The sequence below is a fragment of the Ovis canadensis genome, chromosome 1 (assembly GCF_042477335.2).
Source record: "Ovis canadensis isolate MfBH-ARS-UI-01 breed Bighorn chromosome 1, ARS-UI_OviCan_v2, whole genome shotgun sequence".
In the NCBI taxonomy this organism is placed as follows: Eukaryota; Metazoa; Chordata; class Mammalia; order Artiodactyla; family Bovidae; genus Ovis; species Ovis canadensis.
Genome location: NC_091245.1, coordinates 190,351,795 through 190,379,499, shown reverse-complemented (window position 1 = coordinate 190,379,499; position 27,705 = coordinate 190,351,795). Strand labels below are relative to the sequence as shown.

The window sequence follows — 27,705 nt, the reverse complement described above, 5'->3', positions numbered from 1 at the left end:
TATTCTTTGCAGCCAAAGATGGAGAAGCTCTATACAGTCAACAAAAACAAGACCAGGAGCTGACTGTGGCTCAGATCATGAACTCCTTATTACCAAATTCAGACTCAAATTGAAGAAAGTAGAGAAAACTACTAGACCATTCAGGTACGACCTAAATCAAATCCCTTATGATTATACAGTGGAAGTGAGAAATAGATTTAAAGGCCTAGATCTGATAGATAGAGTGCCTGATGAACTATGGAATGAGGTTCGTGACATTGTACTGGAGACAGGGATCAAGACCATCCCCATGGAAAAGAAATGCAAAAAAGCAAAATGGCTGTCTGGGGAGGCCTTACAAATAGCTGTGAAAGAAAGAGAGGCAAAAAGCAAAGGAGAAAAGGAAAGATATAAGCATCTGAATGCAGAGTTCCAGAGAATAGCAAGAAGAGATAAGAAAGCCTTCTTCAGTGATCAGTGCAAAGAAATAGACAAAAACAACAGAATGGGAAAGACTAGAGATCTCTTCAAGAAAATTAGAGATACCAAGGGAACATTTCATGCAAAGATGGGCTTGATAAAGGACAGAAATGGGAGGCACCTAACAGAAGCAGAAGATATTAAGAAGAGGTGGCAAGAATACTCAGAAGAACTGTACAAAAAAGATCTTCACGACCCAGATAATCACAATGGTGTGATCACTCACCTAGAGCCAGACATCCTGGAATGGGAAGTCAAGTGGGCCTTAGAAAGCATCACTACAAACAAAGCTAGTGGAGGTGATGGAATTCCAGTTGACAATTTCAAATCCTGAAAGATGATGCTGTGAAAGTGCTGCACTTAATATGCCAGCAAATTTGGAAAGCTCAGCAGTGGCCACAAGACTGGAAAAGGTCAGTTTTCATTCCAATCCCAAAGAAAAGCAATGCCAAAGAATGCTCAAACTACCGCACAATTGCACTCATCTCACATGCTAGTCAAGTAACGCTCAAAATTCTCCAAGCTAGGTTTCAGCAGTACATGAACTGTGAACTTCCAGATGTTCAAGCTGGTTTTAGAAAAGGCAGAGGAACCAGAGATCAAATTGCCAACATCTGCTGGACCACGGAAAAAGCAAGAGAGTTCCAGAAAAACGTCTATTTCTGCTTTATTCACTATGCCAAAACCTTTGACTGTGTGGATCACAAGAAACTGTGGAAAATTCTGAGAGAGATGGGAATACCAGACCAGCTGACCTGCCTCTTGAGAAATCTGTATGCAGGTCAGGAAGTAACAGTTAGAACTGGACATGGAACAACAGACTGGTTCCAAATAGGAAATGGAGTCCATCAAGGCTGTATATTGTCACCCTGCTTATTTAAGTTCTATGCAAGAGTACATCATGAGAAATGCTGGGCTGGAAGAAACACAAGCTGGAATCAAGATTGCCGGGAGAAATATCAATAACCTCAGATATGCAGATGACACTACCCTTACGGCAGAAAGTGAAGAGGAACTCAAAGCCTCTTGATGAAAGTGAAAGAGGAGAGTGAAACAGTTGGCTTAAAGCTCAACATTCAGAAAATGAAGATCATGGCATCCGGTCCCAACACTTCATGGGAAATAGATGGGGAGACAGTGGAAACAGTGAGACTTTATTTTGGGGGGCTCCAAAATCACTGCAGATGGTGATTGCAGCCATGAAATTAAAAGACACTTACTCCTTGGAAGAAAAGTTATGAACAACCTAGACAGTATACTCAAAAGCAGAGACATTACTTTGCTGACTAAGGTCTGTCTAGTCAAGGCTATGGTTTTTCCTGTGGTCACATATGGATGTGAGAGTTGGACTGTGAAGAAGGCTGAGCACCGAAGAATTGATGCATTTGAACTGTGGTGTTGGAGAAGACTCTTGAGAGTCCCTTGGACTGCAAGGAGATCCAACCAGTACATTCTGAAGGAGATCAGCCCTAGGATTTCTTTGGAAGGAATGATGCTGAAGCTGAAACTCCAGTACTTTGGCCACTTCATGTGAAGAGTTGACTCACTGGAAAAGACTTTGATGCTGGGAGGGATTGTGGGCAGGAGAAGGGGACGACCAAGGATGAGATGGCTGGATGGCATCACTGACTTGATGGATGTGAGTCTGAGTGAACTCTGGGAGTTGGTGATGGACAGGGAGGCCTGGCATGCTGCAAATCATGGGGTCACAATGAGTCAGACACGACTGAGCGACTGAACTGAACTGAACTGAATTTACAAACCAACTTTGTTCGTGGGACATGGGACAAATCCTCCCACTTCTACAAAAAGAAACCAAATATGACATTCCATGGGGAAAATGAGGCTTCCATAATCTTCAACAAGATGTACTTGTTTCTAGGTAAGATTTCCTACCCAGAAGAGCACTGCTTAATTGAGTGCTTTGTATCACTATCTCTGTTTACACTGTGATATGTTCAGTTCAGTCACTTAGTCATTTCTGACTCTTTGTGACCCTATGGACTGCAGCACACCAGGCTTCCCTGTCCCTGGGATTCTCCAGGCAAGAACACTGGAGTGGGTTGCCATTTCCTTCTCCAGTGCATGAAAGTGAAAAGTGAAAGTGAAGTCGCTCAGTCGTGTCTGACTCTTAGCGACCCCATGGACTGCTGCCTACCAGGCTCCTCCATCCATGGGATTTTCTAGGCAAGTGTACTGGAGTGGGTTGCCATTTCCTTCTTCAACTAGCGTGTGAGATGAGTGTAATTGTGCGGTAGTTTGAGCATTCTTTGGCCTTGCCTTTCTTAGGGATTGGAATGAAAACTGACCTTTTCCAGTCCTGTGATAGCTATATCTTTTTTTTGTTTCTTTAGCATCCTTGCATTTGAACTGGGGGCATGGCTGCTGAGCTACATGTCCAGCTCCTCTTGCAGATAGGTGTGGCCATATGACTAAGTCTGTACCAGTGGCGTGTGATTAAAATTGATACATACAGCTTCCTGCTCAATACCTAAAGATGTAGTCACTTGCCCTGGATATCCTATTTCTCCTTCCTGTGGACTGGAATGAAAGCATGATATGAATCAGCTTTGACCACCTGGATAGGAATATTACCACAGGGGATGTTAGAACAATAGAAAAGGAACTTGAGTCCCTGGAACAGAGCTGCCTACCTGGTCTGCTGAAGCCCATTATCTTTCAGACTGTTTCTTGGGAGAAAAATAAATTTATTTATTGAACTTGTGTATTTTTTATCTTTTTACACAGCTTAGCCTATCCTTTACAAATAAATAGACTCTCAGTAACAGTTGATTCCCAAGTTTTGATTTAAATAATGAAATCTAGGAACCAACATTTGTTAAGTATATCTATTATGTCCATTTTCTTTCATAAGTGCTTATACTTTTAATATTATTTTATGATAGATATATTTACAACACATATTTTTGCTAGTTTGTATTTTAATTTTATGACTTATCTTAGAAGTATGAGGGTTCAGGGTTTATGTAGTCAGATCTACACATCTTTCCCTTGTGATTTCTTTCATCGTTTTCACACTCAGAAAAGCAGTCTCTTATCTTTCTTTCTCTTATTCTCATTATTGAAGATCTGATGTGATCATTTTAGATTCTCTTAATTAGTGTTTTCACTCCAAAACGTGAGATTAGCACATGGTAAAGATATTCCCAAGCAGAGTTAAGAGTACAAAATAAAAAGTAAATCTCCTTTTCACCCCAGACTTCTAGGTTCCCAGGCTTCCTCCTCAGAAACAACCAACAGTAATGGTTTCTTTCAGCAACAGTCTTTGCCAAATACATCCCTCCCACTATTTTTTCTAAGTAGGAATATATTAAACATAACATTATAACTTTGTCTTTTCTCAAACTCAACAATATATCTTGGAGATATTTCCAAATCAGCACTTAACAGAACTTTTACTCCCTTTTCACAGCTACATACTATTTCACTGTATACTTCATCATCACTAACCCTCTGCTGAAGACATCTGGGTTGTAATCAGCCTTTTGCTATTACAAGCAAAACCACACAAACATGACTGTCCTTCCAAAATGATATAGCTTTATATGTGGGCTAATTTTCTAGAAGGACAAATATTGGGTTAAAGGACATGTACATATTTAATTTAATAAATACTGTAAAAATGCCCTCTAAATAGAATTCTCCAAATTACTTATAACACCTATTTTTTCCCCTATACCTCAGGCAACACAGTACATTATCATACTTTTTCATCTTTGCCAATACTCAGACATACAATTGCTTTTGCAATTTTCTTTAACTATGATGAAGTTGTTGAGTATCTTTTCTTAAGATTTGTATCTCAATTTCTGTAATTACTTACTCACATATAACACTCATTTTCCTACTGACTTGCTATTTTTCTTATTGATTTGACAGAGTTCTTTTCAATTAAGGAAATTATCCATTTGTCTTATTGTTGCAAACATTTCACAATTTTTAACTTTTCTTTTGACCTTGTTTTATACCATATATATATGTATTTTTATAGTATATTTAATAATGCAGATACTCTTAACTTTTACGTAGTCAAAAGTATTATACTTTTCTATGGCTTCTGAGATTTGTGTCTTAGTTGGAAGGCCTTTGCCATTCTAAGATTATTAATAATTAGACGCATCTTCTAATATTTCTATGGTTCATATTTTCTACTTAAATGGTTAATCCAACTGGAATTTACTTAAGTGGTAGGACAGATATAGGGCTCCTTCTCATTCTTTTTTCAGATAGCTAAGCAGTTATCATAAAACCATTTACTAAACAACTCATTTTTTCTGCTATGATCATTTTAAATTTAAGATTGTCAGCTACAAAGCATTTCACAATGGAGTATATTTCTAGAAAATCTACGTTTACTAGAACCATTCTATTTAACTATTTATCATATGTTAGTAATCTATTATTAATATTAATAAAAATTACACTGATTTGAAAGATAATATGTCATGGAAATTACTGGATACACCTATGATTAAAAGCAGATATAACCTACTATAAGCTCACCTTCTAGAAGTCTGTAAACTGTTTACTGGGCATGCCATATTGCATTTCACACTATAGAGTGATGCCATTTTGTATTTTTTTAATATATGATTTGCTTCCCAGTCATAGAAGAAATGCTTTATAGTTCATTATTCTAAGTTCCTTATTTATTTGTGGTGTTAATAAGAGAAAAGTGGCATATCTATATGTAGATAAAAGAAATACTGATACTATGAAGAAGTAAAACACCATTAGGAAGGTGGTATTAATAGTTGTGACTGAAGAAAGGGCTTATCAGAAAGCTGCTTCTCACATGTCTTAAGACTCATAAAAGCTAAGATACAGGAAGTAAAAGGTACTGGGTCACTATTCAGAAGGCTGGGTCAGAAGCTCGAAAAGCTTCAAGTGAAACAGGGGCACAGAAACAGATTGCTAAATACTTGTTTCAGTGCTGGCCAAATGCACAGAAGGTCTTTATCCCTTCCGGTTCAGTGTCAAGTGGGAGTCTTAAGCTTAAAAGTGGTAATCTAATAAGGCTTCTAGTCAGAAATAAGCATTCTAACTGTAGCATTTTCATTGTAACAGCTGCATGTGTGTTGTTAATAATATTGCTCTAAAGAAATATTGCATGGACATAAATGAAGTCTCATTTCAAGGGGATAATATTCCCATATTCCTTATATGATAGGTGAACACACAAAGGATGAAAAATTCAATTTATACTTTCTTTTTATGAAAGGTTCAATCTCTCAGAATTCTTTCTTTCTTCTCTTTCCTTTCTATCTTTGTTTACATTTCTTTATGAGCTCTATTTATTTTTCATACCATTTTCTCCACCACAGAGTCAACTCTCTATTATTCCTATAATTTTATATTTGGAAAGGATATGAAGGGATATAAAACTAGAGAGAAGCAATAGAATAGATGGCCCAAAACCAAAGAAAAGCTACCAGAAATATTAGGAAACATTTTTAAAGAATGCATTATTGAATTTCAGCTTATACTGAAGTTTGTACTTAAAAACTGTACATGCTTAAAAAAAAACAAAACCTGTATATTTGAAAAATTAAGAACATTTCAAACACAATGAAACTCATCTGTTAAAATCTCACTCAGAAAGATAGGATATGAAGACCAGCATTCCACAGAAACCCAAATGATATCTGCCTTTAAAAATATGAAATACTTATACTCTCAATTTTCTGGAGAGATAACATATTTTAAAAATCTGAAAATGAACAGCATTTATTTTGAAAATGAAAAATTCTGTTCCAAATAAAAGTCAACATCTTGTACCTAAAATCCACTCCTTCTCCTCCTGGGTCCCGTGTATCTGTTAATGGAATCAACAATGTCAGAGTCTCCAGAATGCAACCTCAGTCATATCACCTCTGATGTCTTTCTCACACGTTCCCTATCACATCTATGCTATCCTTTCCATTCCCACAAGTTCTCAGGCTAAGACAGTCATTCTGGACTCCTCACTTCCTGTTATTTCCTTTATTCAATCCATTAGCAAGTCCTTCAAAATATAACCAGATTTGACCACTCCTCACCACCACCAGTGCCACCACTGTGGCTCAAGTCAGCATCATCTCTCATGTGGTTTATTGCACTGATTCCCTACCTGGTCTCCCCACTCCTGCATCCTCAATAAAGCAGCCTGTGACCATGGTTCTCTTTGGCTCAGAGCTGCCAATGATTTTCTAGCTCGAAAAAAGCTGAAGTCCTTACGCGGTCTTGAAGGACCTGGTCTCACACTCCCGTCGCCACCCATGACTGGTCTCATTTCCCAGCCCTCTTCCCATAAAGTCTCTGGTTCAGCTCCAGCCCTGCCAGGCTCCCTGCCAGGTTGCTCGTCTCTTCCCATCCTTAATACTTGCCGTTCTCTCTGCCTGGAATGCTTGCCCCTTACATAACACATCATCCATCCATTCACTCCTCCAGGCTTCACCCTCAAAAGCTATCTTCCCAGTAACCATTTTTTCCTGAAATTTGACCATCCTTTCTCTTCTGTCCTATTTCAAATCCTTCTTTCCTATTTTTTTCCCACAGCACATACTATATATTTAACTTATTTATCTAGTTTATTGCCAGTCTCCCCAACTGGAATGTAAACTGCACAAGGCAGAGATTTTCCTACTGTGTTTTCTGCTGCAATCCCCATGTGCAGAAAAGAGCTTGGCACACAGGAGGAGTTCAGTGAACATTGTTGAATAAAAGAACTAATAAATGGATAAACAAACAAAACAAAAGGATGACTCCAGCTTAGGCTCTCACACTGCATCTTTCCTGGTTTCCTGCTAGCACTCTTAACCCTCTGTAATCAATCCTACAGTCTTCAAATCAATAGCTTACCTAATATAGGTCTGATCCTATTGCTGCTCAGATTAAGAACCTAAGTGGCTCCCAACTGTCCAGTGAGGGATAATGGTTCTAAGGGATGGTGTCAATATCATGCATAATCAGGATACCCTTTTCTAAACTCCATCTCTACATACTGCTTTCTTATGCTTTATTCTGTATACCAGTGCCTCTCAAACTTCAGTCATTTACGGCTCCTTGTTAATGGGAAAAATTTTCTCAATGGCTCTTAAGGTCAAATCCAAGGATCCCAGTTTGATAAACACTAGGAAACTGACATCCTGGTCAATAAAAATGTGGTTTTTTTAAAAAATTACAGATTATTATTGGTTAAAAAATCTTTTGATATTATAACCGAAAGGAAAACAAATTTCTAAAATCTTCATATACTCTATATCCCTTGAGAATAAATCCATATACCCCAGGTGCAGAAATGCTGCTATACAGAAAAGAAGCTACCTACCCATCCCAGAAGAAACCTGTGCTTACCTGCCTCTCTGCCTTCGTTTTGGTTGTTCTTCTACCCCAGAATATCCTTCCCCTAACTATAGTTATCAAAATTCTATTTACCCTCAGTGCCTACTTTAATTATCTTCTCCTCTGTGAAATCTTCTTTTTGAGATCCTCAGCCAAAACTTCTCTCAATCTCTTGTGGCAATGCTATAAATCTTCTATGGCATCGCCTATTAATACATTATTCTTCCTTTTGTTACACTATTATTTTCCCATGGTTATTATAGCTCCTGGATAGCATGAAGATTATTCTCTATTTATTTACACAACAATTAGTCCAGGATCTTCCATATGACAACTAATAAATGTATACTCAATTATTTACCATGTCAGGGGAAAAAATGCTACTATAAATATGACCCTCTGATTTTAAAAATGGAACTGTTTATTAAAAGCTTATAACCAAACATATATAATACACTCATAACAGAAAAATGTGGGGAAAAAATTTTAAGTTATTTATATGATTTACCTTCTTTTAAGCATTAAGTCTGATACAGGTATGCACCTTAGACCAGTTCCCAAAACCATAAGGAAGGATGTCAGAAGCACAGTTATCCGAAGACCTAAAAGAAAACAAAAATATCTGGATTATTTTCTATTTTCTCTTCAAGTAAGTCAATGTTAAGAACAAAGATTTTTTTACTCAATCATACTGGTATTATATTCTAATACGGCTTTTCTCTATAACTCCCAACATGGGAAGAGAGAACTCTACACGCTGAAAATGAAATGATTTTAACTTTAAGAGAAAACCTGAATGATCACATCAAGGATTGAGTAAAAAGTTCTATGAGCTCCAGATTTTTGAAATGAATGGCTAATAATGCTTTGTTCAGATATAACACTAAAATATATAGAAAATAATTTTAAAAGATATTTTGGTTTTACATCTCAAATAGAAAATTTCCAATTTTCAAAGGCAAGCTGTTAATTTAAAAAATTCTAAACTGCCCCCATAGTTTTTTTTTTTTTAACATGATAAATTATTGCTTTAAATTTTCTCAAAAAATGACAAGTGGCCAATTACTTATTTTATCTCATAATCAGGCCAAATTTGTTATAGGGTCTTAAGAGATAGTCCATTAGAACCCTTTGATTATTAATACAATATTATTAATATAATAGTATTTAATGTTGTTTTATCAGATGGCTTTCAACTTATAGAATGATGTTGTTTAAAAAAAAAGAGAAAGCATGGTTTAGGGTTTTAGAAGATAATGGGGATCAGATAGCTCTTCCCTTTGTATTCCAAATATGATCAACTATTTTGAAAATGTGTGCCAATGGTCAGTTATGTGGATAACAGGGCAAAAGAAAATATAAAATGTAAAACAAAGTAACCAAAAACAGATACAATAGTCTGGCTGTGGCTGAATAATATACCAAGATTCTATCTTCCTATTGTTGGAATGCTGCACCTTTCTTAGCACTAAATTAATGCTGCCTTACTGTTTTGTAGCAGCCACATCCCAGAAGTGGCTCATATGGAATATGTGGCAAAAGTAGCAACATTTCTTCCAATTTTTCCCAGACCCAACATCCTTGAAACCATTTCACAGTGAATAGACTTAAACTGTTTAATGCAAATTTTCTCTCTCTTTTTTTTCCCCAAGAGCTTTCTTTTCTCGGCAGAAGGGAGATGGTTAAATGTTTGGTTTCCAAAAGGCTTCTCTGCTTGAAGGAAATTGAAAGTCAACAAAACTATAATTATGCAGATTAAATACAGCAAGGAAAATAAACTTGAGATTCAGATCAGGCACACACACGCTACATTGAGGATAATTTGTGACATGAACTGAGTTAGCTTTATATGATCTGAATATGATTAATATAATTTGGCAGAAGGAATAACATAGAAAATTGTGCTGCTCAGGAACAAGTAATGCATACATACTGCTCATTTACTGCTTCTACTAACAACGCAGATTTTAAAACCACATTACAGCCACAGGAAATAAATAATTAATAAAAACTACATTCATAGTCATAAATACCCTAAACTTGCAAACTGTTGCTCTTATAAGGTCATACTGGGTGCCTTATGAGATAGTGGATAAAATTTTATCAATTCGGGTCTATAAGGCTCACATTCTACATTATGTTTATTTCTTCCTAGTATTTGGTTTGTAATTAAGGCAAATAGCCACCAAGTGGGCAGTGGGGCATTGTGTATAGCCCTAAGGTCCAAATAACCAGGTTTCCTATTACTACTGCTCAAAGCTAGCACAAAACAGCTGATATAAACTTTCAAGAATAAAGAAGTTGTGAAAAGCTGATTACTATAAAGCAATCTTACAGGCACAACTTGTGGCTTTCTTATTTTCAGTTGTTGCCAAATATTACCCAATCCACCTCAACTGATGCTCAGTTTTGAATAGAATGCTTTCTTGATCTCATTTGAATTTTGACAAGGCAGGACTCTGTAGTTCCATGTACTCAAAAAGACAGCAACTGACTTTGGCAAGAAGTATAAATTCCCCAGGAAAAATATGCTTATGAGCCATTTAGGACCTTCACATAAATAAATCCCAAGTGATTACAGTACTAGGACGTGAGTGCAAAAACCATCTGATGAAAGGTACAGGAATAATTTTGGAAAACTAAATATGACAATAAGAATAAATTCTACTCAAATATGGCATCCAGACTTTGCAGGAAGCCCCTTTCGAATGGATGATGGTGCATTTGCTGGGAACCTACTGGGTACAGGAAGACAGTCTCCACATCGGTGCCTAAATATCATGATACAAAATTGAATGCAAAAAAAAAAAAAAACCCAACCCCACTCCACCACCCACACCCACACCCACACCCACACCCACACACACACACACACACACACACAGTGAAGATAAGCTCTGATTGCTCCTGGTATAGACCACTGGGTACAGGAAGACAGTCTCCACATCGGTGCCTAAATATCATGATACAAAATTGAATGCAAAAAAAAAAAAAACCCAACCCCACTCCACCACACACACACACACACACACACACACACACACACACACGCACACACACACACACACACACACAGTGAAGATAAGCTCTGATTGCTCCTGGTATAGACCACTTGTCCTTATACCCCACAGCCAGAGCCTCGCCACCGGGATCTGTCTCCGAGACTATGAGGACTACTTACATTGTGCCTGTTTTCCTGTTTACACTAGTCAAAGAAGACCCAAGATTCACAGGTTATCCTTATCCCAATATGGCTTCACACATTCTAAAATCTGACCTCATCTCTGCCAGGGCTTGAACCGCCAAAATCTTTCCACTGTGCCTTCTGGAGCTCTCAGGATCTGCAGATCAGTGGAATCCCTACATTTATCAAGCTCTTTCATAAACACTGTCTTCACCTTTTTACTCCTCTGAAACCTCTTCCCTGAGGACACTGCTTCCCCAGCCACTTCCAGATCATAGTTACTCTCTCCTCTCTAAATAAAGCTCCCAGTCTCTTCTCTCCTGATGCTTTGGTTTTCTCTGGTTGAAGCAGTATGATGACGATGTGCCTTGCTGTAGTTTTATTCAGGCTGCAATTTGTTCTGTGTGGTTTTGTTTATGCTGTTTCGTCTACTAGGATTATTATATTTCTGGATTTAAGGATATCAACAAATTTGGAAACTTTTCTGGCATTATTTCTTCAATCGCTCCCTCCTACCCCATTTCATCTTACTCCATGCCCTCTTCCCTTCAGTTCAGTTCAGTTCAGTCACTCAGTCATGTCCAACTCTTTGTGACCCCATGGACTGCAGCACCCCAGGCCTCCCTGTCCATCACCAACTCCTGGAGCTCACTCAAACTCATGTCCATCGAGTTGGTGATGCCATCCAGCCATCTCATCCTCGGTCGTCCCCTTCTCCTCCTGCCCCCAATCCCTCCCAGCATCAGGGTCTTTTCCAATGAGTCAACTCTTTGCATGAGGTGGCCAAAGTACTGGAGTTTCAGCTTTAGCAACAGTCCTTCTAATGAACACCCAGGACTGACCTCCTTTAGAATGGACTGGTTGGAGTCTCCAAGGGACTCTCAAAAGCCTTCTCCAGCACCACAGTTCAAAAGCATCAATTCTTTGGTGCTCAGCTTTCTTCACAGTCCAACTCTCACGTCCATACATGACCACTGGAAAAACCATAGCCTTGACTAGACGGACCTTAGTTAGCAAAGTAATGTCTCTGCTTTTGAATATGCTGTCTAGGTTGGTCATAACTTTTCTTCCAAGGAGAAAGGTCTTTTAATTTCATGGCTGCAGTCACCATCTGCAGTGATTTTGGAGCCCAAATAAATAAAGTCTGACACTGTTTCCCCATCTATTTCCCATGAAGTGATGGGAACACATGCCATGATCTTAGTTTTCTGAATGTTAAGCTTCAGGCCAACTTTTTCACTCTCCTCTTTCACTTTCATCAAGAGGCTCTTTAGTTCCTCTTCACTTTCTGCCATAAGGGTGATGTCATCTGCATATCTGAGGTTATTGATATTTCTCCCAGCAATCTTGATTCCAGCTTGGACTTCTTCCAGCCCAGCATTTCTCATGATGTACTTTGTATATAAGTTAAATATGCAAGGTGACGATATACAGCCTTGATGTACTCCTTTTCCTATTTGGAACCAGTCTGTTGTTCCATGTCCAGTTCTAACTGTTGCTTCCTGATCTGCATATAGGTTTCTCAAGAGGCAGGTCAGGTGGTCTGGTATTCCCATCTCTTTCAGAATTTTCCACAGTTTATTGTGATCCACACAGTGAAAGGCTTTGGCATAGTCAATAAAGCAGAAATAGATGTTTTTCTGGAACTCTTGCTTTTTTGATGATCCAGTGGATGTTGGCAATCTCTTTTCATCTGGGACTCTAATTATACATGTATTAGCCACTTAAAACTGTACTGCTCACTGATACTTGTGGGGTTTTTTAAATCTTTTTTCATCTGTGTTCTACTCTAGATAGTATTTATCACTCCATCTTTTAAGTTTGCTAATCTTTTCTTCTACAATGTTTAATCTGCTGTTAAAGCCTATCTAGCGTGTTTTTTTCTGATTTCAGACACAGATTACATCCTCATCTCCAGAAGTTTAATGTTGGTCTTTTTCATGTTTTCTGTATCTTTCCTTAACATGCTTTCTTCTATCTTCTTGAACACATTAGTATATCTATTTATAGTAGCTGCTTTGATGTCCCTGCCTATTAATTTTATCATCCGTGCCATTTCTTGGTCTGTTCTACTGATTGCTTTTTCTCCTTTTGAAATGTTATATTTTCCTGTATCTTTGCATGCTTAGTAACTTCTGATTTGGATGTCAGGCATTCTGAATTTTAACCTGTTGGGTGATAGATTTTTTTCAACTCCTTTAAGCATTTTTGAACAATGTTCTGGGATATAGTTGCTTTTGATCTTTTCAAGGAGTACTTTTAAGTTTTATTAGGTGGAACCAGAGCAGCCTTTAGTCTAGAGCTTGTTAGTCATTACTGCTGAGGCAGCACCCTTCTGATCATTCAATCCAACCTCTTATGTATTATGAGGTTTTCCCATTTTGGCTGTTGGGAACGCGAACTATTCCCAGACTTGCATGAACTGTGAGAAGTGTCTGCCTGCTCCTTTCTGGTAGTCCTTTTCTCAGACTTGAGTAATTTCTTCATGTGTACACTGCTAGTCAGTGTTCAGCTGAAGACCCAAGAACTCCCTACAAAACTCTCTCTACAAAACTCTCTCTCAGTGAACTCTTTTCCTCTCTGGTATTCTTCCCTAAGAATTCTGGCTATGGTGGCCTCTTACACATCTCAACTGTCTCCTCAACTTAGGAAAACTGTGGGGCTCTGTTTGAACTCCATATCGTTGGGTGAAGCAATTTTAAGGATCACTGTCCTGCTCTACCTATTGTCCACAGTGTCTGAAAACCACTGTTTCATATACCTTGATTTTGTTTTCTGTTTTGAGTAGTTTAAGATGGAAGAATAAATCCAGTTCCTGGTACTCCATCATGGCCAGAAGAGCCATTGACCCAATTCTGACTGTTATGCTCACCACTCCCAGCTGTGACTGCCTAGAGACCAACCACATACCTGCCTCTACCTCATTCACCCTCCAGGCTTAAACCTGTTTTGGTTCTTTATTACTTCTGAGGACATTATATCTTTCACAAATCTGGTGATTTCAATGCAAGAGATGCCCTTTTCAATACCCAGGCCTCTCAGTCCCCTGACTTCTTATTCCACGATCATGTCCTCTACCCTGCCTTGGTTGTCCACTCTCTTGGTTAAACTCCAACCTTATCTTTACCATAACTGTATCCATGACACAATCCCAATTTCAAGCATCCCATTCTTCAACCATGACCTTCTCTCCTTCCCACTCATTCCTTCCAGTACTCTTAATTCTTCATCCACTGGGGATAACAATTTTGGAGCCGACTACTTTTTCTCATCCATCTCATGTGTTTCTTTTTCTCCTTTACCTGGTTTAGATTCCGTGGTCCACTGTTATATCACTCTCTACATGATCCTCTACTCTTTGCCTGCACTTTGTTAGTCGTACACATTTGGCAAACTGCACCTCTGGTGATCTCTCTCTTTGCCAACTCTGCCCATGCCTGTGCTTGCCCAACAGAACAGGCAGGAGGGAGACACACAACCATGCTAACTGGTCATGCTTGAAATCAATGCCCAGCCACCTAAAGCAGTCCCTCTGAGCTGTCCAACAATCCTACTACAATTTCCTAGTCTGCATATTCTCTCCTTTCCTAGGAAATAGTATTACAATTTATCACATCTCTTCAATTTTCCAAGAATTGTTCTCCTAGCCTTACTGTCAGGTGGCAATATTGTTTCTTATTTTCTGAGAACTATAAACAAAGATAACTCCCACAAGCTCCTAGCACCCACCACCTGCACCTGTAATCTATACGCTCTTATCATTTCTTCCATTACTATTGAAGAATTAGCTGTCAATACTTCTTTCTAAGGCCAACCTATCTACTTGTGCTCTTGAGGACTGCATCCCATTTTGCTTACCCAAGAATATGGCTACAGCAGTTCCTCCCCCTCCCTCTAGCATTGTCAATTTCTCCTTTTTTTCTGGATCCATTAGGACACTGCATTCCAGAGAAATACCTTAATATCTCTTATCTTTAAAATACCTTCTCAGTAGTCATATTTCCCCCTGGCTACTCATTCATTTCTCTGCTGCCCTTTACAATGTGTTTAACATAGATGTCTATACTCTTGAACTTACCCCCACCACTCTAATGAGACTATTCTTTTAAAAGACACCAAAAATCTCCATGTTGGTAAATCTAAGGCTCTACTCTGAGTCCTTACTAGTTGGTTCTTCCTTATCTCTCCAAGCTCTAAATATTGGAATGCCCCTGGGCTGTCTTCTTCTGAAGCAACATCCCTCTCCACTGGTGACCTCACTCAGCTCCAAGACCCTAAATACCATTGCTGCTGCTGCTAAGTTGCTTCAGTCATGTCAGACTCTGTGCGACCCCATAGAAGGCAGCCCACTAGGCTCCCCCGTCCCTGGGATTCTCCAGGCAAGAACACTGGAGTGGGTTGCCATTTCCTTCTCCAATGCATGAAAGTGAAAAGTGAAAGTGAAGTCGCTCAGTCGTGGCAGACTCTTAGCGATCCTATGGACTGCAGCCTACCAGGTTCCTCCGTCCATGGGATTTTCCAGGCAAGAGTACTGGACTGGGGTGCCATTGCCTTCCCCGACTAAATACCATTACAGGTTGACAAAACACAGATTTATTGCTCAGGCAATAAACTGATAGTTTCAGCTCAGTTCAGTTCAGTCACTCAGTCATGTCCGACTCTTTGTGAACCCATGGACTACAGCACGCCAGGCCTCCCTGTCCATCACCAACTCCCAGAGCTTACTCAAACTCATGTCCATGGAGTCAGTGATGCCATCCAACCATCTCATCCTCCATCGTCCCCTTCTCCTCCTGCCCTCAATCTTTCCCAGCATGAGGATCTTTTCCAATGAGTCAGCTCTTCACATCAGGTGGCCAAAGTACTGGAGTTTCAGCTTCAACATCAGTCTTCCAATGAATATTCAGGACTGATTTCCTTTAGGATAGATTGGTTGGATCTCCTTGCAGTCAAAGGGACTCTCAAGAGTCTTTTCCAACACGACAGTTCAAAAGCATCAGTTCTTCAACTTAGTCTCTCCTATATCAAATAGGCATTTCAAATTCTTGATCTGAAGGCCAGATTGATGATCTACCCCCAAAATGCTCTCCCCACAATCTTCTACATCTCAGTAAACTGCAGCTTGATTCTCCCAACTACTAATGCTAAAAAAAGTTGAGAAAGATCTTAGACTCCTCCAATTTCCTCATACTTCATCTCTGCCTACACTGGTAAGTCTACTTTCAACATGTATTTAGAATCCAACCACTTCTCAAATCCTTCACTATGTTCACCCTAGTTGGAAGTCATCATCAGCCCCATCTGAGTTGCTCCATTACCCTTCCAACTGGTCCCCCTGCGTGGCTCTTGTTCTCAAGATATTAACAGAGTCATCATTTTACCCTCCTGCTCACACCTTCCAGCAGAGTGAACCCTCCTCACATCTTCACCACCAGCATCCTTACAGTGGCCTTAAGGCTCAACTCGGCCACACAAGCCTCATTTGAAATTAATGCCCAGTCATTTAAAGTAAGCCCTCTGAGCTGCCCAACGATCCTTCTACAATTTATTTCTCTACTATGTATCTTCTTCAGATATGCCAAACAAGCTTATGACCTTTGTCTTTGTCCCAAACAGTCTTGTCCAGAATTGCCAAGGTGCGTTTCCTTTTTCCCTCAGGTCTCTGCTCACACACACATGATCAGTAAGGCCTTCCCTGACAGTCTAGAGAAGGTATCACCCAATCACATCCCCTTTCTCCCCTGCCCGACTTCCATTTTTCTCTAAAACATGTATCACCATCTGACACACTTAGCATTTAATTTTACTGTCCTTTGGTGCCTGGACCTCCTTATTAGAATGTAGGCTCCATGAGGGCTATGTCCCTAGAGCTCAGCACACATTTGGGTGCTATCTCCTCGAAATTTTCTTCATTGGCTTCCAGGGTACACACCCACTATTGGCTCTTTTATTATCTCACTAGGTAGTCCCTTTTTATCTCCTTGCTGGAAAATGAAAAGTGAGAGTACAAAAGCAATTTCAGGAAGATAACTGGTCTTCTACTAAGTTGGGTGGAACCTATGACCACAAGACCAGACAACTACCTACCCTCTAGGGAGAAAGATACTCAGGGATGCCAGGAACTTACTTCTATGTATGCAAAAGCAACCCCATGAATCGCAGCACGCCAGGCCTCCCTGTCCATCACTCACTGCCGGAGTTCACTCAGACTCATGTCCATCGAGTTGGTGATACCATCCAGCCATCTCATCCTCGGTCGTCCCCTTCTCCTCCTGCCCCCAATCCCTCCCAGCATCAGAGTCTTTTCCAGTGAGTCAACTCTTCGCATGAGGTGGCCAAAGTACTGGAGTTTCAGCTTCAGCATCATTCCTTCCAAAGAAATCCCAGGGCTGATCTTCAGAATGGACTGGTTGGATCTCCTTGCAGTCCAAGGGACTCTCAAGAGTCTTCTCCAACACCACAGTTCAAAAGCATCAATTCTCCGGCACTCAGCCTTCTTCACAGTCCAACTCTCACATCCAAACATGACCACTGGAAAAACCATAGCCTTGACTAGACGGACCTTAGCCAGCAAAGTAATACCTCTGCTTTTGAATATGCTACCTAGGTTGGTCATAACTTTTCTTCCAAGGAGTAAGCGTCTTTTAATTTCATGGCTGCAGTCACCATCTGCAGTGATTTTGGAACCCAAAAAAATAAAGTCTGACACTGTTTCCACTGTTTCCCCATCTATTTCCCATGAAGTGATGGGACTAGATGCCATTATCTTCGTTTTCTGAATGTTGAGCTTTAAGCCAATTTTTTCACTCTCCATTTTCACTTTCATCAAGAGGTTTTTTAGTTCCTCTTCACTTTCTGCCATAAAGGTTCCTCTTCACTTTCCCAAAGAGTTGGACACGACTGAGCGACTGAACTGAACTGATGCAAATAGGACATGTGTAGTAGGACAGCCAACAAATGAAAGCAGAACGGCTTTTTTTCTACTGAAAAGCAAGGGAATTTTAAATTTTTTTGTTGCTCTAGCCAACAGAAAACATAAAATAGAATTCACCATTTAGTCATAGAAACACTGAAAGAACTCCTAAAGTAACTTATTTTATAAAGAGAATGTATGTGTGTGTGCTCAGTCATGTCTGATTCTTTGAGACCCCAAGGCCTGTAGCCTGCTAGGCTTTTCTGCCCATGGAATTTTCCAGGCAAGAATACTAGAGTGGGTTCCCATTTCCTATTCCAAGGGATTTCCCGAGCCACGAATCGAACCTGTGTCTCCTGCATTGCAGGTGGATTCCCTGCAATGAGGAATCTCTATAAAGAAAACAGGTTAAAAAAAAAAAAAGAACTTCCCTGATGGTCCAGTGGGTAAGACACTGTGCTCCAAATGCAAGGGACCAGGGTTCAACCCCTGATCAGGGAACTAGCGTCTACATGCCACAGCTAAGAGCCTAAATGCCACAATTAACAATTCTGTGCGTGGTGTGGCCAAATTAAAAAAATATATATATTTAAAAAAAAAGAAAACAGGTAGTCCCTAATTTATCTGGCCAAGAATAGTAGATGTAATTATATATATAATTATCATATATATATAGTGAATATAATTATAATAAAAAGGATAAAAATTAGCATTTTTCTACCTTAAAAATATAGTTAGCTACTTTACGGAATAATATTGAAAAATGCTCCTGATAAAAAGTTAAAAGAAACAATAAAATAGCATTTCCCCTTATGTTATACAACCTGGTAAAGAATGACAGAGGAATTGTCACAGATTGAAGATTAACAACAAATAACAACTAAATGTAATTTGGGACCCTTAACTGAATCTTAGAACAGGGCAAAAAAAAGAGAGAGACATTTGTGGAAAAACTAGTAAAATCCAAATAAAGTCTAATGTAGTTTAAAACAAATAAATCCAAACAAAAGAAAACCCCATTCAGTGCAAGAAACTTTCTCGGCAACTAGCACATATCTCTGCCTGGAAGTTCCACACTTTCCAGGGCTGGATACTTTCATTGTTAGAAGGTTCTTTCCTGTATTCTTTTGAGTTACAGCTTCTTGTAGCTTCACTCAGTTTAGTTCTTCCTTCTAGAACTAGGCACATTAAGTCTAATTCCTCATTTAACACATATTTATATCCTGCCTCGTTTCTTTTTGAAGCTTGACACACCCAATTCCTTTCATTTGACACATTATGATTTTTATACCCTTTACATTCTTGTCACCCAACTTTTAAAGGACTCCACTTTGTCAATGGCCTTTCAAAAATTAATGCCCAGAACTGAACATTAGAAGCATGTCAAACTATTTCTCTGCTTTTAGATACTACACTTCTGTGCCTAAAATTGTCCTCTACTTTTTAGCAGGTACATCACATTGGCCATGAATCATTTATCCATACTTGTGTGGTATAGTTCAAAGTCTTAACATTCCATTTTTCTCCTCACAGAATCACACTGGCAAGTGGTAAAGTGAGATGTCTGTCCAGAGTATTCTCTATGAAAAGAGAGTCCTTATTCATCTGTAAGCTTTATCTGAAAGTTAAAAATCTCAGCTGACACTTGCAGGTGGTCACATACACACACTTTAAAGCTGCTGTGCACCCTTTTCCAGAAACCAAAGCGTCAGGTCCTGAGTTCCCCAACAGCTCTTCCTGGGCTGGAGTCATCTATTATGGAAAGCCAACTCATTACTTCCTTGTATCTGGGCATCATCATTCTATTTTCTGACCTGTCACCCTCAACACCCCCAAACACCTTTGAAGTCAAAGCATCAGTCATTTTCGTCAGATGTAGAAAACACACAAAGCATGTGCCTGGGATGCTCTTATAGCCACACATGCAGAAACCTGAACACCCAAAGGTCGCCTAATCCCTGCTGTTGCATAATGGGCCTTGATTTAAAAACAAAACAGTATCTGCAAAGAAATCTTCCCTTATTTGACGCTTTGGGGACGGAGGGTTCCTAGTCAGGCATGGGATGCCAGCAACACTCGATCACCTCATACAGTCTCTAAGACGAAGCCGAGGGAGGCGGCTCCCCCAGGAGTAACATCGCTGGCGGGGCTCCCGGGACCCCCTCACCTCTCTTGTCCAGAAGCCACATGAACGCGAAGCAGGGCAGGAAGCCTATGGGCCCCCACAGCACGAGGAGCGCGATGTCCCAGCTGGAGAAGCCGTAGGCCTGGCGCGCCGAGTTCTGGATGGGGCCCCATGTGTTCCAGACCAGGCCCTGCGCGAACCCCAGCAGCGAAAAGAGCAGGAGCACCAACCAGCGGCGCCCGTACACGCGCCCGGGACTTGGGGCTGCCGCTGGCAGTGCCGCCGCCGCCTCCCGGCTTCTCCAAGCAGCCCCCGGCGCAGGCCCGAGCCCCGGCCCTAGCAGCGGCTGCCGTTCCTCCTCGCTGCTCCAGCCCGAGCCCATCTCGACGCGCGGCCCGCGGGGCCACCGCCCCGCACGGTCCGGGTTGCCGCCGACCAGCCCCGCGCGGATACTGCCGGGCTAAGCCGAGGCCGAGGTTGCTTTGGTCGCCCTGGGCCTGCCGGCCGTGTTGCTGCGCCTGCGCCGCGCTAGCCGGCCGCGGGCCGGGAGGAGGGGCAGGAGAGACCGGAGAGGAGGGGGCTAGGGTGCGGGACCCGAGGTGCTCTGTCTTCCGGGGCTGGAGCGGCAACCTGGGCGAGAGAGGGAGTGGAGCCGGGGTACCAGAGCGCGGACCGGGAGGAGCTGGAACGACCGGGAGGAGCGCCGCTGAGCCTGGGGAAAAGGGAACTCCCGTACAGGCTGTAATAGAGGAGGTTGGGCGAGGAACCTGGATTGTTGGAGGAAGTGTCCAAGTTTACGTCATGTGCCCAGTAAACAACTCGAAGATCTCCGATCACTTAAGCTAATGCTTGTTTCTATATTGGGTTAATTCTCAATTCTGAAGGATTTATAACTTCGGAATTTAGAGCGGGAGATAGAATAAGACTGACGCGTAGTAGGAAGAATTGCCGCATGAAAATCGTTTGGTTTTTATGTACAGTAAGTATTGTCTTATTTAATCAGACATTTTTCAGTGCTTTACATACCCAACGAGGGAATTATAAACAAGTCAATTTAGTTCATATATAGAAGATACAGATCTCTTTCTACTCTTTTGCCTGTCATTATTAGGACAATAAAGATATATTTATTAAACTTGAAAGATTTTTGCCCCCAAATGACCTAGATCTATCTCCAGTTATTATGATTTTGACTAGATGAGTAAACGAGAGGACGGGAAGTTGTCGATCTCTTGATCAAGCAGCCAATAGTTGCATTTATTTTGATATACAAATCCAAAGGTCTGACAGCTGTCGGTTAGTGTCCTGAAAATCTAAGTCAAGCGATATGGCTTGTTCAGGGTTGGAAATGAGTCATAAGGAACGCAATTAAGGCACGTTAGCCTGAGGCTCACATTACCGGCAGCCACGAAAACCAGGTGGAGTCCTGTTGCTCCCAGAAGGGCAAGAGAAATGGGGAGAGACGAGGAAGAGGAGCGTGAACTCTCCCAGTATCTAAGGCTGTTAAGAGTGGCTGCACAATAAAGCAAACGCAGAGCCACCTTCCACTGCCTTGAGCGCCACAAAAAAACAAACCATCCCCTAAAACTCCAATACCGTTGGGAGGAGGAAAGCGCCAAGGCAAAAACGAAGGACCTGACTAGGAAACGAGGAGAAGCAGAAGCGAAACCAAGAAACAAAGACAAAAAGAAGACAACAGTTTGGAGAATGTAAGAAGGGCCACAACCGAGACCACGTGCATACATTTCAAGCACCCCTGAATCAAAACAAACCTGCGTAGCCCCGCCCATCCCCGTCACGTGACCTCCACGCTAGTGCAGCTTCCGGAAGAGCCCGGTAGCCACCGCTTCACCGCTGGAGATTTGGCCCCTCTCAGACCGCTTCCCGCTGGGTTTTTCTTTTGGTTTGGGCTGAGCCCGCGTAGTGCTTGCCATGGCAGCAAGCCCCGGGGCGATCACTAATGCGGACTCTGCATTGGGAGGTGGAGAGAAGGAAGGTAGGTACTAGGCGGGTCAGACCAAGAAGTTGTAACCCTCTTGTCTTCTTGACACCTCTCATATGACCGTTTGTCTCTACGGCCTAGCAGTAAATTATGAGTAAAACTGTTTGTTTTCTAATAAACGTGATGTTCAAATTGTGGCACCCAGCTTTTAGATCGACTGGTCCAGTTTCCCTCCATCCTACAAGTGTTGTTTCACCCATAAAGGTGTTGTGAATGTTACAGTGGATTGAACCACCTTGAGACACATGGCGTTATCTTGGACTTTTGTGAACAGGATTATGATTTCAGTGGAATCCTGCTTTGGAGAACAAATGTGAGCCTGAGATCCCTGTTAGGATTTATTGAATGATTGCTCCATGCCTGGCACAGTTCTGGGTACTGCCACGGGATCCAGAGATCTTTGACTGTATATAACAATGCCTTTTCCCAGTTGAGTAGAGGGGTCTGGAAGGGCAAAAGAGTGACTGCTACTCCTGCTGCTGCTGCTGCTGCTATGAATACTGTCAGTAGTGCATACTGAGTGAGGATTGTCATCAGGAGAGATGCCAGTGGGGAAAAGATAAATACTTAAAGGAGGGAATAGTTTGAGGTGGGCCTTTATGATTTGATGAAATAGTGACAAACTTAGGTGGTTATGCTGGTGGGGGGCGGGGTGTGAGTCATGGGAAGACAGGGAGCAGAAAAGCATAAGATGGATATGATTGGTGGTCAAATAGTCATGTTTGTCTAGAGGAAGAGATGACCATTCTGAGCAGAGGCAGCAAATTACAACTTCTTACTATCTGACCACAATCTCCTGCCTTTATAACTCCCTTTTTTATGTACCCCAAAGAAACAACTCCTGAGCTTCATCTGTACCTCCAGTCCATTGTTACATTTTCTGTCTATCTGTATCTCCTTATCTAGTTTAGAGTGCATGTCATAGTTTATTATTCTGATCTTTCTCTTGAAAATACACTTTTCTCTTGTCCTTGCTTGCCTTTTACTCCTCTGACAAAACCCATACACTGGATGAACCCAAACTTTTGCCCTCTGCACTTGCACCTATATTGCTGAACTTTGCTGTGAAAGGTCCTGGGCAAGTTGATGTGATGTTATAAAATGAAAATAGTCAACCTTTTGAGTATTCACTCAGCATGAGCCTGAGACCTTGTGATCCTCTGCTCTTTTAGTAACCTTGTTTTCTTTTATCAGTGAGGATTCTCCAACTCTATATATCCTCTTTTCATCTCTTCGTCACATTGAGCTGATGACTTTGCAAGTCAGGCCAGCTCTGCATCTGATCTGCTCTTTTCCTCCTTCACTATCACACCGTTGTCCAAATCATCCACAGTTCTCACCTAAACCACTACTGTATCTTCAGGCCATGTGTCCCCGTTTCTTCTCTTGTGCCCCTCCAATCCCTTCTCTGTTCGGTGGCAAAAGTGACACTGTCTTACTTAAAAGTCTTCAATGAAATCCATTGCAATAAGAACTTAGATTAAAATCCAAACTCCTAACCATGACCTACAAAAATCTTTGATCTGGGCTCTGCTGATGTCTCTAGGAGCACCTCTTGTCACTCATCACCCCTTTTGCTCTTACCTGCTTTTCATATAACTGGCTTCTTAGTCTTCATATTTTAAGGTATGTCACCACCTGAAACCTTACCAGATTAACCCATCTAAAAGAGTCATTGTAGTTTTCCCCTGATCCCTAAGCGTGTTTATGTTCTGTAATACAGCATCCTGCTTCCTGCACTTAGCACAATCTGTAACTACTTGTTTATCATTGTGTCTTCCCTTAGACCTTAAGCACCTTGAGGGCAGTACATATATCTGTTTTATTCACAATGTTGCCCAGGTAGCAATACAATGTCAGGCTCCTGAAAGTGAAAAGAAAGTGAAGTGGGTCAGTCGTGTTCGACTCTTTGCGGCCCTATGGGCTGTAGCCTACCAGGCTCCTCCATCCATAGGATTCTCCAGGGAAGAATACTGAAGTGGATTGCCATTTCCTTTCCAGGGGAGCTTCCTGACCCAGGGATTGAACCCGGGTCTCCTGCATTGGAGGCAGACATTTTACCCTCTGAGCCACCAGGGAAGCTCTATAATGTCAGGCTCCTAGTAGTTTCTTAATACCTATTTGTTGAGTGAATGAGTAACGGAATCCCAAGACAAGCCCAGAGGCAGAAGGAGAAAGAGCAACTCAGAGTCCAGGAACTCAAAGAAGTTGGTGTAAGGAATGTTAAGAGACAGAGATCCTGAAGGCACCTTATACCAAATTAGGGACTCTGGACTTTGTGACAGAAACTTTTAAGGAGCTTTAGGTAGGGGATCACTGCTTTAAGGAAGATCACTGCAGCTGAAGGATGGAGGATAGATTGGAGGAAGAAACACTGAAGGGAAGGTACTTAAATCTCCTTAGCCACAGCATTCTCCTCTGTAAAATGCATAACTGTTGTGGAAATTAAAGATGCTTGTAGATCATCTAGCATAAGTGTCTGGCAGCAATTACGTATTCAACAATATGTAGTTTTTTGTTGGGGGAAAAAAAAAGTGTGCTGGCATTGGTGACTGACTGATGTTCTGACTGAGAGAAAAGAGACTGGAGATGTCTCTGAAATTTTCTAGCCTGAGTAACTACGTGTAAATTAGGAACCTGAAGAAAAAGGAGGTGGTTGGGAGCACTGCTAAGTTTTAGTGTGCACGCTTAGAATTTAGGTTTACAGTGAAGAGGTGAAAGATGTCAAGCATGTTGCTGGGGAGGAGGAGGTTTTTACTGTTTATTCAGATACCACAAATTCACCCTTTTAAAGTGTTTTTTAGTATGTTCACAAAGTTGTGCAGCCATCACTACTGTAATTGCAGAACGTTTTCATCATACCAAAAAGAAACCTAGTTCCCAATAGCAGTCGCTCCCTATTCACCCTCTCTCCATTCCCTGGCAGTCACTAATGTACCCTGGCTCTATGGATTTGCCTATGCTGGGCGTTTCATATAAACTTGGAATCGTACAATAGGTGTCTCTTTGTGTCTGGCTTCTTTCACACAGCATAGTGTTTTCCAGGCTCATCTATGTTGTAGCATGTGTCGATGCTTCATTACTTGCCGTGGCTGAACACTATTCTGAAGTATGGATATGCCGCACTTTGCATATCCATTCATCAGTGGGCATTGTGTTGTTTACACTTTGGGGCTTCTATGAATAATGCTGCTATGAACATTTGTTTACAAGGTTCTGTGTGAAGGTATGTTTTCTGTTTCTCTTGGGCATATATCTGAGTGGAATTGTTGGGCTATCTGGTGATTCCATATTTAACAATTTGAGGAAACTTGTCATTCTTAATCTTGAAGTTCTAAGGAGGGAGATAAATCTGATTAAAGTATGGATTTGCTCCCCTGAAAAATATAGCACATGTACACATTTTTGCAGGTGACTTCAAATATTTGTATTAAAGGATTGATTCTCTGAATCTTGTCTGTGGAGCTTTCAACCCTATTTTTAAACTGTCATCCTCCCCAGAAAACACTTTGGGGTGACTGCCTATTACTGTTACAACTAAATGGGCAGAATCCTCTTGGAAGAGAAGACTTTGCTTTCAATTAGATAAGGCTTATGTGAATAAAGGGTAAGAAAAATACAGACATTAAATAAATGCACATGAAAGGTTCACTAGTATAGTAACAAGTATTGTGGGGGGTCATAGAAAAGTTAGTTTTTGAGCAAACACTACCACTCCATTATCAAAAAATATTTGAATGTCAGTGTAAATGGGAGGCTCTTCCATCTGGGGAGATTGTTTCATCTGGTGAGACTGAAGATAGTTCCTGCCCTAAAATAGCCTATAAATATAATTTGGGGGGAAGAACACAGATAAAAAGACTTGAAGGATAATGCATAATCACACCACAGGAGGCATGTTACATGCTTTGCGGGTGAGAGGAGAATGAATGCGAGTTGTATTGGTCTGTGCTTCTGTGCATAATTTGAAAGTTTGTTAGACGGTCCTCACTCTGCACGCAGCCTTGGGTCCCACAGGCCCACTCTTAGAAGACCTGAGCACCTAAGAATTTTAGAATCCTCAGGATTCCTGGAACCAATCTCCCTCACATACTGAGGGACAGCTGTAGTGTGAATATGGAAATGAGTGAAAGAAGTCGTTTCTGGTGAGGAGGCCAGAAGTAGAAGTGAGTGGAGAAAAGCCCAAGGCACACAGGGGGCAGAGAGTGGGAAAGAAAGTGAGGAATCAGACTGGTTCTGCTTGGAGTGAAACGTGGTAGGGCAGACAGGTGAAACAAGGATGATTATGTCCTTGGAGACCTGAGAGGAGCGGGGTGAGCCAGAACATTGAAGTGAAGAAGAAGAAAATCACAGGTTTCAATTTTCTCAGAAAAACAGGGTAGGGCACCACACTGAGTTAGGGAGTGGACGGAGAGATTGGGGATTTGACAGTGAAGAAACTTGGTCAAGTTGCTGTAGGGGCGAGGGCGATTGGGAGTTCCTTAGTGGCAAATAGTGTGTTTGGGTGCTGGAGAGGGAACGGTAGAAGTGAGCATGAAATCCTGGAATGGATTGATCCCTTTGTTTTGAGAGTGCTTGTTGTGAGTTTGCTCAATAGCTCATTGTACAGAAGTAGAGAAAACAAATGGTTAATTTTAATAAAGTTTTATACACTTAAAAATGAGCTCTGATTTCACAAAACATTTCTTTGCTGTTAGCTTATGTCAAGCACTGTACTAAGCTCTATATGGAAGTAATGGTTTGCTTTCAAGATTGTGATTTTTTTTTAAAATTGTGGTTGACTTACAATATATTATTTTCAGGTATATTACATAGTGATTTGATATTTGCATACATAATGAAATGATCACAGTAAGTCTAGTAACCATCTGCCCATACAAAGTTGTTGCAGTATTATTGACCATATTCTTTATGCTGTGTATTATATCTTCGTCATAGCTTGTTTATTTTATAACTGGAGGTGTGTCCCTCTTAATGCCTCCTTTACCTTTTTCACCCACCCACACCTTCCTCCCTGTTTGTGCAATGTGTCTGTGAGTCTGTTTTTGTTTTGTGTGCTTGTTTGTTTTTTTAGAGTCCACATTAAGTGACATCATATGGTATTTGTCATTTTTCTGTCTGATTTGGAATAATACCCACTAGATCCATCCATGTTGTTGCAAATAGTAAAATTTCTCTTTTTTCATGACTAAATAAAATTTCACTGTATATATAGATACCACAAGGATGTGATATTTCTAGTTTGAAGTAACAGCTTGGAAATTATTAAAACACATGAATAAGCAGAGCACAGAGGATTTGTGGGACAGTGAAAATACTTCCTATGATATTATAGTAGTGGATATATGTCATTATACTTTAGTTGTTCAAATCCATAGACTGCACAACACCAAGAGTAAGCCCTAAGATACACTGTGGACATTGGGTGATTACGATGTGCCAGTTTAGGTCCATCTTTGGTGAAAAATGTACCCTTCTGGTGAGTATTGCTGATAAAGGGAGGGGCGTATATGGGAACTTTCTGTACCTTCCTTCTAATTTTGTTTTAAACCTAAAAATGCTGTTTAAGGAATGGATTTAAACAAATATGAAACTACTTATTGTTAACAATCAACTCAAGTGCTGAATGTGAGATGTTATTTCTAAGATCATACATTGGTTGAAGCGTTTCAATCAAA

The 27,705-nt window shown here is 40.8% G+C and overlaps 2 protein-coding genes across 6 annotated transcripts in view; one reads left to right on the top strand and one right to left on the bottom strand.

Annotated features, from left to right (window-relative positions):
* Positions 1–21,774, bottom strand: part of SLC49A4 (solute carrier family 49 member 4) — a 98,325-nt gene extending 76,551 nt beyond the window's left edge. For both annotated transcript variants that reach the window (XM_069555716.1, XM_069555717.1), the window contains exons 1-2: positions 20,068–21,774; positions 8,312–8,405 (exon numbers count right to left, since the gene is read on the bottom strand). In XM_069555716.1, the coding sequence (XP_069411817.1) occupies positions 8,312–8,405; positions 20,068–20,407 (434 nt within the window). In that variant the 5' untranslated portion in view covers positions 20,408–21,774. The remainder of the gene's footprint in view (positions 1–8,311; positions 8,406–20,067) is intronic.
* The window catches only part of HSPBAP1 (HSPB1 associated protein 1), a 57,264-nt gene continuing 50,138 nt past the window's right edge, over positions 20,580–27,705 (top strand). The window contains exon 1 of one of the 4 annotated variants that reach the window (XM_069555711.1): positions 20,580–22,021. In XM_069555711.1, the coding sequence (XP_069411812.1) occupies positions 21,958–22,021 (64 nt within the window). In that variant the 5' untranslated portion in view covers positions 20,580–21,957. The remainder of the gene's footprint in view (positions 22,022–27,705) is intronic. The other 3 variants (XM_069555712.1, XM_069555713.1, XM_069555714.1) reach the window with 3 other exon arrangements.